The sequence below is a fragment of the Pseudorca crassidens genome, chromosome 15 (genome assembly GCF_039906515.1).
Source record: "Pseudorca crassidens isolate mPseCra1 chromosome 15, mPseCra1.hap1, whole genome shotgun sequence".
Lineage (NCBI taxonomy): Eukaryota > Metazoa > Chordata > Mammalia > Artiodactyla > Delphinidae > Pseudorca > Pseudorca crassidens.
In genome coordinates, this window is record NC_090310.1 from 19182346 (window position 1) to 19199293 (window position 16948).

General features: G+C 45.6%; 1 protein-coding gene across 5 annotated transcripts in view; it reads left to right on the plus strand.

The window, feature by feature from the left end:
* The window catches only part of ARHGAP17 (Rho GTPase activating protein 17), an 89194-nt gene extending 73055 nt beyond the window's left edge, over positions 1–16139 (plus strand). For 2 of the 5 annotated variants that reach the window (XM_067706340.1, XM_067706344.1), the window contains 3 exons: positions 1266–1429; positions 8043–8648; positions 15639–16139. In XM_067706340.1, coding sequence (XP_067562441.1) covers positions 1266–1429; positions 8043–8648; positions 15639–15769 — 901 coding nt within the window. In that variant the 3' untranslated portion in view covers positions 15770–16139. Of the gene's footprint in view, positions 1–1265; positions 1430–8042; positions 8649–9787; positions 9836–10125; positions 10172–11614; positions 11664–15638 lie in introns of all 5 variants that reach the window. The other 3 variants (XM_067706341.1, XM_067706342.1, XM_067706343.1) reach the window with 3 other exon arrangements.
* The last annotated feature ends 809 nt before the right edge of the window (positions 16140–16948 follow it).

Genomic DNA, 16948 nt, shown 5'->3' on the forward strand with positions numbered 1-16948 from the left:
TCTACCCGCATAATTTGAGGAAATTCACTTTTTTGGTTAAAAATATCTAAGGCTTCAAACTCCCTAGTGCTTCACGTGCACGTCGTAAGCTCCACGTTGGTCTTTCCGTAACTGCTACCACACATGTATTCGTTTGGGCTTAAATCTTTTTCTTGGAGAAAAAAAAGTCTTAGCAAACTCTTACACATTTTCATTTACCTGTAGCATTCAATTTGTTTAATCAAGGCTAAATATATTATTTAAGATAATAATTAGTCTTCACTGCAGAAGGACAAATAGAACGTCAGTTATCAATTTGCTCTTTGATTCTTTTGCTCTGTAGATATTTTTGTGTACATCTCACTAATGCCATTTACTCTTTGGTGACTTTGACAAATTGTAGCTATAAAGTTCAGTATAAAAAGTTCTGAGCCAGGGCTTCCCTTGTGGCGCAAGTGGTTGAGAATCTGCCTGACAATGCAGGGACACGGGTTCGGGCCCTGGTCTGGGAAGATCCCACATGCCGCGAAGCAACTAAGCCCGTGAGCCACAACTACTGAGCCTGCGTGTCTGGAGCTTGTGCTCCGCAACAAGAGAGGCCGCAACACTGAGAGGCCCGCGCACCGCAATGAAGAGTGGCCCCCACTTGCCGCAACTAGAGAAAGCCCTCGCACAGAAACGAAGACCCAACACAGCCAAAAATAAAATAAATAAATAAATTAAAAAATTTTTAAAAACTTAAAAAAAAAGTTCTGAGCCAGGAATTAGGAAGCCTGAGGTCTGATCCCTACCCCAGTATTAACCAACTCTGGGCCCTGAGCAGTCATTTAGCCTCTCAGAGTTTCTCTTTCCTGAAGTCCAAATTATTGATAATAATTGAGCGCTTTGTAATTTAGAGCAGTGTTAGTATTTTGCTATTGCATTTGCTTAGTTTTGTGCAATGTATATGGCAAAATCGCATTATTCTGAAGTCCAAAAACCCTTTCATGTGTTTAAATACTGCCCAATTTGAGTGCAAGCACACTAGAACTTGAAATGGCCTCTATCATGATATTTAAGTGGCAGAGTAGTTGGAAGATAGTCTGATGCCATGAGTCTCATAAAATATGTGGTCCTGTGTGGCACCAAATATTAGCTTCACAGACCCAGTGTGAGCTGTTTAAACTCTCAGATCACCTCCTTGCCCGCTGCAGTGAAAACTCTAGCTGGAATTTGATATTTTACAGCATGTTTAGCTTTTCTAGCTGGGAATGCCTGACGTCTAACTTGGCTTCTGCTTCCCTTAGTCCTCCAAAGCCCAAGGATCCTGCGGCTGCACCTGCACCCGGGAGAAACAGCAGTCAGGCGGCCCCTGGCCAAAGCCAGGCCCAGGCCACTGCCGGCTCCCATCAGCTCTCTGTGGGCCCTACGCACAATTCCGCCGGCCCGAGCCCTCACACGGTGCGCCGAGGTAAGTCACCACCTTTACTCCGCGCCCTTGGGGAGGGATGTGCAAACCTCCCTGGGTCGGTGCAGGGGTCAGGTTGAGAAGCTTGTTCCGATGGTTCCATGTCTGTTATAAAATGGCAAGCAGAAAAACCAGTCGTTAGGGAAAAGAATCATTAAAGGGAGATGGAAAAATGGAGAACAGAAAAGCAGGCATTTAAGAATATGTTCAAGCTACAAAGCTTAACAAACAGTCATTTCTCCAGAAACGCCCCCCATTTTCCAGGAATCTGGCGCTCCAAGCCCTCGCTCTGTTTTGGAACTGTCACAGCCTGGCCTGTCTCCCAGCCAGGCTTCGTGAGTCTGGGAGCACTCGTGCCCTCTGGATTGGGATCAGGGCCTTCTAGTTCCCTATTCACATGTAATCTGAACTGCTCCCACTTACACCCTCGTGGTCCTCCACCCAGCAGCCAGGGAAATGGCTGTTTTTTCTTTCTTTCTTTCTTTCTCCCTTCCTTCCTTCCTTCCTTCCTTCCTTCCTTCCTTCCTTCCTTCCTTCCCTTCCTTCCCTTCCTTCCCTTCCTTCCCTTCCTTCCCTTCCTTCCCTTCCTTCCCTTTCTTTTCTTTCTTTCTTTCTTTTTGCGGTACACGGGCCTCTCACTGCTGTGGCCTCTCCCATTGCGGAGCACAGGCTCTGGACACGCAGGCTCAGCGGCCGTGGCTCACGGGCCCAGCCGCTCCACGGCATGTGGGATCTTCCCGGACCGGGGCACGAACCCGTGTCCCCTGCATCGGCAGGCGGACTCTCAACCACTGCGCCACCAGGGAAGCCCTCTTTTTTTAATTGAATGAAGGATTCTTTAAATTCTATATCGCTTTACAATTTTCAAAAGTTTCACACAAATGATTTCATATAATCCCATAATAACTCTCCTTTTTTTTTCCCTACTCCTATCTTGCACCTTCCCCCTTCCCTCTCCCCACTGGTACATTCCCTATATCTGTGAGTCCACTTCTTTTCTGTTTTATTCACTAGTTTGTTGTATTTTTTAGATTCCACACATAAATGACATCACATAGGATTTGTCTTTCTGTCTGACTTATTTCACTCAGCATAATGCCCTCCAGCAGGGGGTGACTTTAAAACACAAAGCAGAGCGTGTCATCCTGGCTGAAGCTCTCCAGTGCCTTCCATGCAGACCTCCCACCACGCACCCTGCGTGGCCTGGCCACGTGGTCTGGCCGGGCCGCCTGTGAGCCCAGCTCTTCCCCTGCCCCCTCACTCACTTCAGCCTCGCTGGTCTGCACTCTGCCCCTCAGTGCACTAACCTTATTCCCTCTTTAGAGCTTCTACACGTGTTCTCTTACAGAACGTTCTGTCCCACATCTTCACATGGTTCCTTCTTTTCTATTTTATCGGGGTAAGAACACAACATGAGATCTACCCTCTTAAATATTTGTGTACAGTATCTAGTACTGTACTCTTAAGTGTACAATACAGTATTGTGTTATAGGCCCAATGATGTAAAGCTACCTGACATAATTGAAACCTTATGCCTATTGAATACCAGCTCTCCATCACTCCCCATCTCTACTGTATACCCCCAGCCCCTGGCAGCTCCCATTCCACTCTCTGATTCTAAGAGTGTGACTATTTTAGATGCTTCATGTAAGTGGAATCGTGCAGTATTTGTCCTTCTGTGACTGGCTTATTTCACTTAGTATAATGTCTTTAAGGTTTGTCCATGTTGTTATATATATGACAGAATTTCCTTCCTTTTTAAGGCTAAATAATATTCCATTTTATATATACACCACATTTTTTTAATCCAGTCATCTGTCAATGGGCATATAGGTTGTTTCCATGTCTTGGCTATTGTGAATAATGATGCTTCAGTGACCATGGATGTGCACATAATCTCTTCAGGATCCTGATTTCAGTTCTTTTGGATAAATACCCAGAAATGGGATTCCTGAATCAATATGGTAGTTCTATTTTTAATTTTTTTTAGAAGCCTCCATACTGTTTTCCGTAATGGCTGTACATTCCCACGAATAGCGTATGGGAGTTCCAGTTTCTCCGTATTCTCACCAGCACTTGCTGTCTTTTTTTTTATATTAGCCATTCTAGCAGATGTGAGGTAACATGTCGTTTTGGGGTTTGATTTGCGTTTTCCTGGTGGTTAGTGATGTTGAGCACCTTTTTATATGCCTGATGGCCATTTTTATGTCATCTTTAGAGAAATGTCTTTTCAAGTCTTTAGTCCATTTTATTTTATTTATTTATTTATTTTTGGCTGTGTTGGGTCTTCGTTGCTGCACGTGGGCTTTCTCTAGTCGTGGTGAGCAGGGGCCACTCTTTGTTGCGGTGTGAGGCCTCTCACTGCGGTGGCTTCTCTTGTTGTGGAGCACAGGCTCTAGGCACGCAGGCTTCAGTAGTTGTGGGACGTGTGCTCAGTAGTTGTGGCTCACGGGCTCTAGGGCACAGGCTCAGTAGTTGTGGCACACACACTTAGCTGTTACGTGGCATGTGGCATCCTCCTGGACCAGGGCTCAAACCCGTGTCCCCTGCATTGGCAGGTGGATTCTTAACCAGTGCACCACCAGGGAAGTCCCTTTAGGCCATTTTAAAATCAGGTTGTTCGTGAGACTTCCGTGGTGGTCCAGTGGCTAAAGACTCTGTGCTCCCAATGCAGGGGGCCTGGGTTCAATCCCTGGTCAGGGAACTAGATCCCACATGCCACAACTAAGACTTTGCTTGTCTCAACTAAAGATCCCGCATGCCACAACGAAGATCTCGCGTGCAGCAATGAAGATCCCTGTGTGCCGCAACTAAGATCCAGTGCAGCCAAATAAATAAATAATTTTTTTAATTTCTTTTTTTTTTAATCAGGTTATTCATTTCTTTGCTATTGAGCTATAGGAGTTCTGTATATATTTTGGAAATTAACACCTTGTCAGATACATGGTTTGAAAATATTTTCTCCCGTTCTGTAGGTTGCCTTTTCATTCTGTCGTTTCCTTTGTTGATTGTACCAAAGCTTATTAGTTTGATGTAATCCCACACATCTATTTTTGTTTTGTTGCCTGTGCTTTTGGGGTCATATCCATGAAATCACTGCCAACACAAATGTTGTGAAGCTTCCCCCTGTGTTTTCTTCAAGGAGTTTTAGAGTTTCAGGTCCTATGTTTAATCCATTTTGAGTTGACTTTTGTGTATTGTGTAAGGTAAGGGTCCAGTTTCATTCTTTTGCATGTGGATATCCAGTTTTCCCGGCATCATTTGTTGAAGAAACTATCCTTTCCCCATTGTGTATTCTTGGTACCCTGTCGAAGATCAATTGACTGTATAGGCATGGATTTATTTCTGTTCACTCTATTCTGCGCCACACATGGTTCCTCCATCATTCAGGTCTCAGCTCAAAGAGTACTTCCCTGGTGAGCCCTCCTTGACCACGCAGTCTGAACTGATGACCACCTGCCAACCCCACCACTCACATAAATTATCCTCTGTCACGTCACTCTATTTCTCTCAGAGCCTTTTCCTCCATCTGAAATTTTTAAATTTGTTTTTTAGCGTATTGCCAGTCTCCCCTAGTAGCTCTTAAAGAGCTGGGATTTTACCCGTCTCATGCACTCCAGTGTTCCTAGTCCTTGTCCTGTGCCTGTCCTGTGCCTGCCCTGTGCCAGAGAGGGCACTCAAGCATGTGTGGTCTGAGAGCTCCAAGTGCCTCTTAGATCTAGAACAACTTGGGATGATTTAGCTGTCCCCCACCATCTGGGACATTTGGCAACGTCCGGAGACGTTTTTGGTTGTCACAGGCAGGGAGGGGAGTGGTATTGGCATCTAGTGGGTGGAGGCCCGGGATGCTGGTAAACATCCTACAATGCGCAGGACAGCCCCCAGCAACAAAGAACTATCTAGCCCAACATGTCAGTACTGCTGAGGTTGAGAAACTGGTCTAGAAAGGGACATGATTTACTGAAAATGCTTCTAAAGCCAGTTAAATTCCATGTGAACCATGGTGCTCTGTCTTAACTCCCAACTGTATTTATTGGAGGATGGATAATCTTCAATATGAAATGATATACATATTTTAAAATTTTTTGAATTTTATGTAATTTTAGACTTAAAGGAAAGTTGCGAAGATAGTATAGAGAAGGCCCATATAGTCTTCACTGAGCTTCTCTTAATTTTACTATCTAACAGAACAACTACTGAAATCAGGAAATTAACACTGATACAATATTATTAGCTAAACTTCAGGCTTTGACCAGATTTCTGAGTTTTTCCAGTAAAGTTTTCTTTCTGTCCCAGTATCAATCCAGAATCCCATGTTGCATTTTCTTTTAAGATGTACAATACAATGTGATGACTTAATATATGTATACATTGTGAAATAATTACCACAGTCAAGTTAGGGGGTTAATATCCAATGTATATAAGAAACTCATACAATTCAATAGCAAAAACACAGATAACCCAATTGAAAAATGGGCAAAGGATAGATTTCTGAGTCCACATCACTTTAATATCTCCTCTGTAACCAGGACTGGGGAAATAGAATAAATAACAGTTTTGCTATTGAAACATCTTAAGAAGGCTTTCCTCTGAGCCACCACCACCTTCATCTGTATCCCAACTGGTGCTCAAGGGAAATTAGGTCTTTTCTACCTGGATTCCAGGTAGAGCCCCTGCTTTCAGGTTGAGGTTCCTTCGTAGCCCCATTCGGAGTCTTTCCTGCTTCCTTTTTCCTGCAATCATAGATCCCAGTTTGATCCTTTGTGTGCCATCCCCCACCCTGGTTCAGCCTCCCAGCACCTTCATGGTGGCCTTAGACAAGGCCTGCCTTTCTCCCAGCCTGGCCTCCACGATGGACGTGGCCAATGTGGGACTTGAGCCTTATCACGCTACTCTCATGCTTCCTCTTCTAATTCCCTCTGTTCCCTTAAATGTCAGGAATGATCTTTTATCCAATATGAATTTATAATTAATATTGCTTAGAACAGAGAGCTAGAAACTTTTCTTTTCAAGTTGTTTATGATAACCAGAGTGCGGCTAATATTCCAGATTCCTTTGTCAGCTGGTTGGTTGTTTCTGTGGGAAAAGGTCTTCCCAGTTCTGGGATCAGAAGTTCTAGACCAATAGAGTAGACTTTATACTCCTTTCATTCCTGAATCCTGGCCCCTATGAGCAGGAAGCCAGGCAGTGCAGGAAGGAGGAAGAGGGAAAAAAGAGTCCAAGGAGTCCACAGGACATGGTGTGAGCCTCTGTTCTGCTCCGTACTGGCTGTGTGACCTTTTACAAACACTTGACCTCTCTGAGCCTTGGTTTTCTGCACCGTGAAATGGATATAACAATGCCTGTTTTGCGGTGTGCTTGTGAGACTTAAATGAGACAGTCTATGTAAAGGGCCCAACTTGGTGCTGGTCATGTTAGGTGAGTGATACATGTTCATTTCTTCCCTTCGTTTCCCTCTCCCTTCCTTAGGCGATTAGTAAGATCTCAGCAGAACTTGAAATATGCTAGAGTCTCTCCTTTCCACCCAACCTCTCAGCCCAAAACCAGTCTCCAGACTTGTTTTTTCTACCTACCTTACCATCCTCAGTACCAAATTCCCACCCGCCAGTGGTGCTGATCTCAGCTGGTGTAGGGGGGAGACTGATGTGATTCAGCTCTCCTTAGAGCTGAATCTAAGGCGATCGTCCGGATCTGTACTTTTATCTAGAATATATCTATTAGCACAAGTGATTCTGGAATTCATAGAATTTCTGTTATAAAAAAAAATCAAGTCCTCTAGGAGAAGATGGCTTAGAGCAAGGGGCCCACGGTCTGTACAGGCAGACCAGTCGGGCTTAGGGGTCCCCCCCGCCACCACAGCTTAGCTGCTCTTGCTTCTCTGTGTCTCTTCTCATGAGAGAAGGTCGCTGTCAAGTAGGCTTTGAGCGGAGACTCCATGTAGGCGGGGTGGCCTCCATTAACTGAGTTTTCTAATTATTCAACTTTTAAAATGACAGGTCTGTATAGACCTATATGTGTATAATGTACTTTTAAAAAATAACCTTTTTATTTTGGAGTAATTTTAGATTTACGGGAAAGTTGCAAAGATAGTCTGGAGTTCTCGTATACCCCGACCCACTTTCCTCTGTTAACATCTTACATCACCACAGTACATTTATCACGGCTAAGAAACCGACGTTGGTACGTTAGTACTAACCAAACTCATTCTGTTCAAACGTCACCGGTTTTTCCTCTAACAGCCGTCTTCCAACCCCTGCTGGCTCCCACCAGAAGAGCACAGGGCATTTAGTCATCACGTCTCCTTACTCTCCTCTGGCCTGTGACGGTTTCTCCATCTTCCCTTGTTTTCTCACGGCCTTGACAGTTCTAGGGAGTACTCGCATTTTAAAGACAGTCTCTCAATTTGCGTTTGTCAGAGGCTTTTTTCATGGTTAGACTAAGACTGTGGGTTTGAGGGAGGAGGGCCATGGTGGCGAGGTGCCGCCAGCTGGTGTGGTATTGGGAGTGGGCGTGGGTGCTGATCTCAGCTGGCTTACACCAGCCTCGGTGCCCTGGCCCGGGGGGCGTTGGCCATCACCGTGCTGCTCTTCCTGAGAGGTGTTTCTCCTTCGTGCAGCTGTTAAAAAACCTGCTCCAGCACCCCCGAAACCTGGAAACCCGCCTCCTGGCCATCCCGGGGGCCAGAGTTCTCCAGGAGCATCTCAGCATCCACCCAGCCTGTCACCAAAGCCGTCCACCCGAAGCCCTTCTCCCCCAACTCAGCCGCCCGGCCAGGCCCCAGGCCAGCCCTGCGCCACCTCGCAGCTCTCCGCACCCCGGAGATACTCCAGCAGCCTGCCTCCGATCCAAGCCCCCAACCACCCGCCACCGCAGCCCCCCACGCAGGCCACACCGCCGCCAGCGCTCACCAAGCCAGGCAGCCAGGGCCCACCAGCCCCCGGGGCCCTGCCCGGTGAGCCCGGACTCGAGCAGTCCTCCCACACCCCTCCCCAGACGCCGACGCCCCCCAGCACTCCGCCCCTAGGAAAACAGAACCCCGGCCAGGTGGTGAGTAACCCCGAGACCGCGCAGCCACACGCTGGAACCTTGCCGAGACCGAGACCAGTACCAAAGCCGAGGAACCGGCCCAGCGTGCCCCCACCCCCTCATCCTCCTGGCGCCCACCCCGCCGGGGATGGCAGCCTCAGCATCGCAGCTCCCACCTCCTCCAAAATAGTCACGGGTAAGTGGGAAGTGGGTTCAGACATTTCCCCCTGTCCACTCTACCTGGCTTTTTACTGCTCCCCCTCGTTTAGGCTTTCGTTTATATCAGGGGTTGGCAAACTACCACGCAGGCCAGATCTGGCCCTCAGCTTGTTTTTATAAATAAAGTTTTATTGAAACACAACTACGCCCAGTTGTTGACATATTTTTTCTGGCTTTTGTGCTAAAACAGCAGAGTTGTGTAGTCCTTTCAGAGGTCATATACTTCCAGAGCCTTCAAAGTTACTACCTCGCCCTTGAAGTTTGCCAACCCCTGATGTATAGGTTCACTATGTGTTTAAGAGCCATCTACGTTTACATTTTTCTAGGTATAATGACCTAGTAATCCAGGTGGAAGGTATTGTACAACTTGAGCATGACATCCATTTCTTAGTGAATCCCTCATTAAAATGCTTATTTTCCTTTTAAGAGTAAAAATATTCATAGAAAGTGAAGCATTTCAGGTATAATCTTAAAAAACGTGATTTGTGCCAAATTGGATGCTCTGGGAAGGGAGATTTGGGACACGATCATATGAGAGTGCCAGCCTCTAGTGGCAAAGGACAGAAGAATCACTGTTTCCTCATAATTCCATGGAAATCTGTTTTGGGTATTGGTGATTGTACAGATTTTACCTACCTAATGGGGTATTTTTTTATAGACAGTCTAGAACATGACCATTTTCTTTAATTATGATTCTTTTAAAAATTTCTGTCCCAAGTGCTCTAATTTACTATTTGATTTAAGGATGGGATGGATAGATTTTTTTTTAGTGTGTTTTCTTAAAATGATAATTGGGGACTTTGAATCATATCTTAGAACAGCCTAGTTTTAAATTTTCCTAAGTGGAGCCAGTTTTAGAGAAGTAGCCGAAATATGCCTCTGGGCCCTCCAAGCATCCTGAATGACAATCTCTGCTGAAAATGAGCAAAGGATACACCCCACACTGGTACCCTAAGTGATGAGGGTTAACCGACTAGTCTTTCTTCGGATAACTTTTTTTTTTCAGGAATATAATGCATGATTTGTGTGTGTTATAAATTGTTAACTTTTTTCTGATGATGCTTGCTTTTATGTTTAAAAAAACAAAGCCACATTGGTTTGTTTGTTTCCCAATAGATGCCCTTCCTAGCGCCCTCACAGGTGGGGAAGGTTTCCAGGACTAAGGTCTGTAACCCCCCCAAGCAGCTTCCTGCAGCTCCAAATGCTCCTGCTTAGCGGTGTTTTGCATACATGCTTTTGACTTTGTGCTCAGGAGCAGCCATCTGACCCCGTGCCATCCATTCTCTAGACATCACTTTTGTTTTTATCAGAAGCACTTTGAGCTGCAAATGCTTCGAATTCAAGAGGTAGATGTCAGTAGATTGCAAGCCCGATTTCAAGCCGCTCAGATAAGATACTAAGAAATGTCTCCTTTCTTTTTGGTAAGCCTTTCACAAGCATTCTGCTCTTTTCAGCGTGATTTCCCTCTCATTGATTGGCTCATCAGCATCACCCAAAGAGGTCTCTGGTGCAGTTAGCACGGAAAATTGCGTCCCTTGTGTCTTGAGCTTTAAGTTTTAATTTTACCTCTTAAGTGCAAGTTAACTGCATGGAGCTTCTTAATTTGGTGTTTGAATTTCTCAGGACCGCCCCCCCCGCAAAAAAAAAATCTTCCTCCAAAGATCCCACACTAAATTTCTTTGCATTCTGGCCTGCTTACATTTTTGCTTTCTTAAACCATATGAGCTTTTTGAAAGGTACTGTGAGGCTCATCTGAATCTTGCCTTTAGGTCCACACTTAGACGGAATAAGGCTCTCGTTACTGCTCTAATCAGCTGATCTGAGCCTTAAGCCTTCAGTGGACTACTTAGCCGGCGTTTCCACATCTTTGGTCTAGGAAGACTTTCTATAGATACCAGAAGAGGAAAACAAGAATGCGATCTTTACAACACAGAGGAGGGCACAGAGGCGTGATTCCGCCTTCCTGACTCCTAGGTGATGAACCCAAAAGTCTGTGGTTGCCCAGTTGGGTGTGAAAATCAGAGTGAAGTGACTAAACCCTAATTAAGGCTGAGCCTTTTAACACTTCAATACTTGTGACACATCAGAATTTTATTCCCAGATCTTCCCTTTTATTTAGATGAAAGACTACAGACCAGAATTATGTCTACTCTTTAATACCATGTTTACCTGGGGTGTATTTATTTCAGAAGCTTATTTTATTGATCTGCTATAACACTGCAGTGCTCTGTACTTTGACAGTTGTCAGATAAGTGAAATTTGATATTATAAATACTTTTCCTTAGGATATTAGCTAAATATTTTAAAACCAATCTGCACTTCGAATTCTCCTAACTCAAGAAATTACAGGTCACCACCACTATCTTTGTATTACAGAATTAATTTTTAATTTCTTAAAATCCCCTGGATTGCCATTAGGAGTACACAAAAGGCCAGCGTTTAGAATTTATGAATATGCTCGTGTTGTTCATGCTGCTCTTAGGCACCTTGGATATAGCCATTGGGTATTTCAAGAAGAAAAAAATGTAACTTCCCTAGACAGGTAGTCCTTTATTGTGACATCATGTTTTCACTTGGAAAGCTCTAGACAGACAAATTCCTGAGAACAGGTTATTCATTCAGAGCATTTAATCTTAAAAATTGAATTAAGGCCTGGGGATTAAGAGAAACTCTTGGGGGCGATTACTGCTGCTAAACAGGTCAGACAGCCAGTTTGTCGCAGCTCAGCACCAGCACCAGAAAAAGGAGGGATTCTGCTGTCATTCTGAATCTCTTCCTAATTTGTTACTCTAGAAAGCAGTAGGAAAAAGAAAGGAAGAAAGAAAGAAAAAGAAAGCAGTAGGAGTTTAGCTTTGCAAGGAAAAGAGTTTGCATCTTGCTGTTTTTAAAGTAATAGATTTTAGCCAAGAGTGTTCTAATGTAACATTTTATTAAATAATTTAGATGTATGACCTGCCATATTCAGTAGGAACTGAAATTGGAATATTTAATGGTAAGGAAAAGGCACCTGATTGGCCAAAGCATTTTGCTACTTGATGATCATATTTGTGCACTAATGCCTGCTATTAACCGGTCACTCTAACCCTGCCTGCTTGCACCCCTACTAATAGTGCATGTGCTAAAGGAGGCTGGCTTTGTTCATGCTTGCTGCCAAGTACTCTGCATACTAAGCGTGTTCACAGACATGCAACACGTCATCGCCAGGCTGGCCTTGTTACCTCTTTAACTTCCAGTCTTTTCTGTACTGGGCAGGCTTGAGGGGTAGTGGAAAGAGCACACACTAGAATCAGACAAGCCTGAATTAAAATTTCAGCTCACTGTGTAACAATGGCACGGCACAACCTGGCTGATCTGTAAAATGGTGACATTTGTGAGAATAACCTTCAAAGGGATCACAGTAGATAAAATAAGAAAAGCATCGTGCGGTTCTTAATATGCAGGGGGTCTAAGTAAATGGTAGCTATTTATTATCATTTTTATGGAGGAAAAAAAAGATAATACAGAGTTAGGTATTAGATTCGTATGTCACCATTTTAAAAACTCATGCCGGGACACAGACGCAGGAGGTCTGGAGCCAGGCATCCATATTTTGATCCTGATGTGCCCCTTGGTGGTGGGTGAAAAAGACAGTGCTCTGGAGTAGAAAATGTTCTTGATTTAGTGAGGCTGAGATTAATTTAGTGAGTCATTTGTCCACTGTACGGTGGTAGAACGAGTCACAATAGTGGTCATCAGACACTTGGGACTTTGTTGGTTCTCATAGCCTTTGCTTTTTAAAATTAAACTCCTTTTATATCATGAAAGTAATGCTTTTTTTTTTTTTTTTTTTTTTGCGGTACGCGGGCCTCTCACTGCTGTGGCCTCTCCCGTTGCGGAGCACAGGCTCCGGACGCGCAGGCTCAGCGGCCATGGCTCACGGGCCCAGCCGCTCCGCGGCATGTGGGATCCTCCCGGACCGGGGCACGAACCCGTGTCCCCTGCATTGGCAGGCGGACTCTCAACCACTGCACCACCAGGGAAGCCCAGTAATGCATTTTTAAAAATAAGTATGATACTAAAGCAAATTGGGGATTAGAAACAATAAGAAATCACCCTTCCATAATTGAAAAAGTCCACCATTCATATTTTATTTTTTCCTTCTAGTTTTTTTTTTCTAAAAGGCAAGGGGATGCACAATCATAATTATTTGGCATATACAGATTTTGATTTTGCGGTTTTATTTTACTTTACATCACATGCTCTTTCCCATGTTACAATGTAGTTTTTCAGTGACTGCATAATATTTCATTAAGCAGATGTATTATTGCTCATAGTTGGACATTTAAGTGGCTTCTGCTTCTACCTGCACTTTATTTTTAATAAGTAAATGTCAGAATCATGTCAAGATAAACATCCAGTGAGACTGGAACAGAATCTCTCCTTTGACTGAAATAATAAAAAGTCGACTCAGTCTCCCAGAGATGAGTCAGCCTCTCACAGCCCCAGAAACCTGATGAGGACTTCAAGGAAGTCATTCCCTCAGACTGTAGTTTAGAGAAGGATTTAATGATCCGGAGGGGGCTGATTCACCCTGCAGCCGTGCCTGAAATGTTTGATTTCAGCGAGGCATTTGGATCTCTTACCTGTCCAAGTGGCTATCAGAATAACCTTGGCCTTTCCGGAGGGGAGGTTTACAACCTAAAAGCGCACATTCAAAATTGCTGAAGTGACAAACTTTCTAGGACCACACTCTAAATTGTAGAATGCCAGTTCCCACCCTCACAAGGTCCACTCCTGGATAAAGATACTCAACAAAGGAGGGGACCAGGCTGCATTCGTCAGAGCCGCAGAGCAGTGGTGAACCACGTGGCATTCTGCCTGTGAGCGGAGGCTGTGACCTGGGCCTCGGCTTTCTTGTTTTTATTTTTGTTTTTTTTTCCTCTTTTAATCTAATATCTTTCATATGAACTTAGCTCCAAGCAATATGCTCAAAGACCAGCCCTTCTTGGAATGCATATAATGAAAAATGATGCCTTGTGTAAATCTATAGCCAGCAGGGTTTAGAGGTGTTTAAAAAAATATGGAAGTGCTCCTGCAGGCACTTTCTAAAATAACCTTTATCTCCTTTGTACTAAGATGAGGCAGAGTGTTTAAGACTCAAGCCGTCATCTGCTTAGGCACTGTCTTCTCTCCCAGGCCGCTCACCCAAGGGCATACGTCCTCCTGGGGGTGGGGTGGCGGGGGAGACGCCCTCTGCAGATTAAGAACCAGGCTCCAGAGCCCAACCAGTCTGGCTCTGCTCCTCCTCCAGTGCCGGCTGTGTTGGAGAGTTGAGCCTCCCAGAGGCTCCCCTGCTTGTTGGTTTTACAAATATAAGACCTGAATTGTCTGAAATGCCATCCAGCACCTGAACTCTTTGCCACCTTGGCACCTTCATAAATCTAGACGTTTCTCTGGGTTGTGGTGTGTAGGAAACCTCGACAGATGGGCCTTCCAACCCAGGAGTCACTGAGAGTAAAGGGACGTCCCAGGAAGTAAGTGGATTTCGCAGCTCAGAGCTGTGGGCACGTGTAGGATCAGGAACCAGTCTCAAAGCAGTGAGCCTCCCAGGGTGCACCTGCATTTGCCGGCTCTGTCTGTGTGGGTGAGGAGAAGGTGAAACAGAAGTACTGCCGAAAGCAGCTCCCAGCAAGGGCAGACACGGTGTACCTGCACCACAGCAAGTGCAGAAAAGCAGCTCTTAACCATAACAGCGAGACCCCAGCACACCCACCTCCCACTCTCCCTCCCTCTGTGCTCCCTACATGACTAGCCCTAACCTGGCACAGTGAAACTACCACAAATCTGAACGTCTCCCGTCTCTCTTCCACCAGCCCTAAAATCCCTAACAAGGCTCATCATTTGCTAGAACTCACATCTACCAGAGAAACAAATTCTTCAAGACAGAAGGGCCTGTCTCCCCCACTTGGCTGTAGGCTTCATTAAATCTGTGTCTGGCTTGTTCACTGTTGTGTCCTCACCGGTAGAATGTGGGAGGTGCTCAGTAAGTATTTGTTTATGAATGAGGGAATCTGAGGCTCACCGTCTCACCAGGAAGAGGGCTGTGATTGGTTAAGGTGTCTTGTGAGCATGGGAGCGAGGGATGATGGCTTGAGGACCGTGTATTTACTGTCTTGCCGAAGGAGTTCCAGCCAACATAATAAGACGTGAAAAAGGAATTGGAGTTACATAAGTATTGGGTTGGCCAAAAAGTTCGTTTGGGTTTCTCCATGTTACAGAACCCGAACGAACTTTTTGGCCAGCCCGATATTAGAAATAGATGAGAAAATTAATATTTGTAGGGGGTTTGGTGCTACACTCCAGTGCTTGTTCCCCCCTCCCACCCCAGGGACACTTGGCAGTGTCTGGAGACACCTTTTGTCGTCACACTGTGGGAAAGAGAGCTTGTGCCATCGGCGTCTAGTGGGTTGAGGGCAGGGATGCTGCCAAACATCCCACAGTGCACAAGACAGCCCCACAGCCCAGAGGGATCCGGCCCCAAGTGTCACTAGTGCCGAGGTTGAGGGCATAGCATTAGTAACAGGAGGACACGCACCAACCTCGGAGGAGGGAACTTTTCCCAGTGACGCTCAGCTATTCCTGCAGCCCAGATGCTGTCAGGAGGTTTCAGTTAATGCGTTAGAGACATCGGTAGGAATAAGGTTTCCTCTCCTCAATCAGCAAGCAAACCCTTCCAGGGTTGCATCTCTGAGGACTGCCGTGAGCTCACAGAAAGGACCACCAGAGCCAGGAGGTGGGGCTGTGCCACGTGGCTGGCTGCCCCTGGGGTATCAAAGGCTTGACTCAACTTCTCAGGGCTGATGGTGCCTCTAGTAAGGGAGTGTGCGTGCATGGGCTGACTCTCAAACTTTCCAGCTTCTCCTCTCCTCGGGTGGCCTCTGGGGTGTTACCATGCACTGATACCATGTCTCCTCGTGTTTTTGTCCAGACGCCAATTCTAGGGTTTCAGAACCGCTTCGCAGCATCTTTCCTGAAACGCATTCAGACTCAGCCAGCAAAGACCTGCCCGGCCGCATTCTGTTGGACATGGACAATGATACAGAAAGTACCGCCCTGTGAAGAAAGCCACCCCCTGCCCTTGACCCCTTCCACCCTGGCGAGTGGAGCAGGGGCAGGCAGACGTTCATCTTTGCAGACCAAACAGCGAGAAGCTTTCAGTGGAGGGGGAAAGAAGGCCTCATCATGCAGGACATGGCCTTCTCACAGCCTGAGGAGAGAGCCGAGGCTGACACTTAAAGCTGAATGACCTGTGTCTTGAAGAAGTTGGCTTTCTTTACATGGGAAAGAATCATGCCAAAAAAAAAAAAAATTTTTTTTTAAAGAAAGAAAATAGAAATACCTACAGTGGAAAGAGTATCATTGCCGAGGCATGTGTAGGAAGCATTTGTCACCGCTATTAATGCAGGCAGCGCCATCAGCAATTTGGAATGAATAAAAAGCAACGCGTTAACTATCTATTTAATAAAGTACATCCATTACGCAAGTCACCTGCTTCCTGCTACTTGGGCTTTCGTTCTTATATATCACAAGGGAGGTTCCTCTTCTTCGGACGTGCTGCAGAATCATTTTGTATGAAGTATGGTCTGTGTCTACCCAACTGCCTCAGAACCACAAGCTTTGGTGGTGACTGCTGGATCCGTCACCTCAGCAAACTGGATTGCCTTGGCCTCGTTGGATTGCCAGAACGTAGACGGAAATGTACTGTTCTCTTTTTTTTTAAACAATGTAATTGCTACTTGATAAGGAGCGAACATTATTCTAGTTTCATGTTTAATTTGAATTAAATATATCCTGTGGTTTATATGAAAACTTCATCATTCTTAGAGGCAAAGCTGTGGATTGTGTGTGCGCATGTTGTCACTTAACTACATAGAATTGGGGATGGGACGTCTGGGGGTCTAGCTGTGAATGTAGAAGTTTGAAAGAGTGGCGAGCAAGGTCACAGCAGTGAGACCAGCCACCAGGTGACCCAGAGACTGCCCGGACTGGCTGTCTCTTAGCGAATGTTCCATGGGCTGGGCTCTTCCATTGCTCTCACCAGTCCTGACACCCTTTCTTGTCCGGAGACACTTGTCTTGTCTAGAGACACTTAGACCCTTGGAGGCCAACTCGCAGTACTCAGCCCCACAGGCCTAGGGCAGGAGGCAGAGCCATTACGTTCCAGGGGAACATCCTTTTCCAGTGACTGGAAGGCACTTCCGTCCCAGGATTGAAATACTTGGGAAGAGTGGGTGGGGA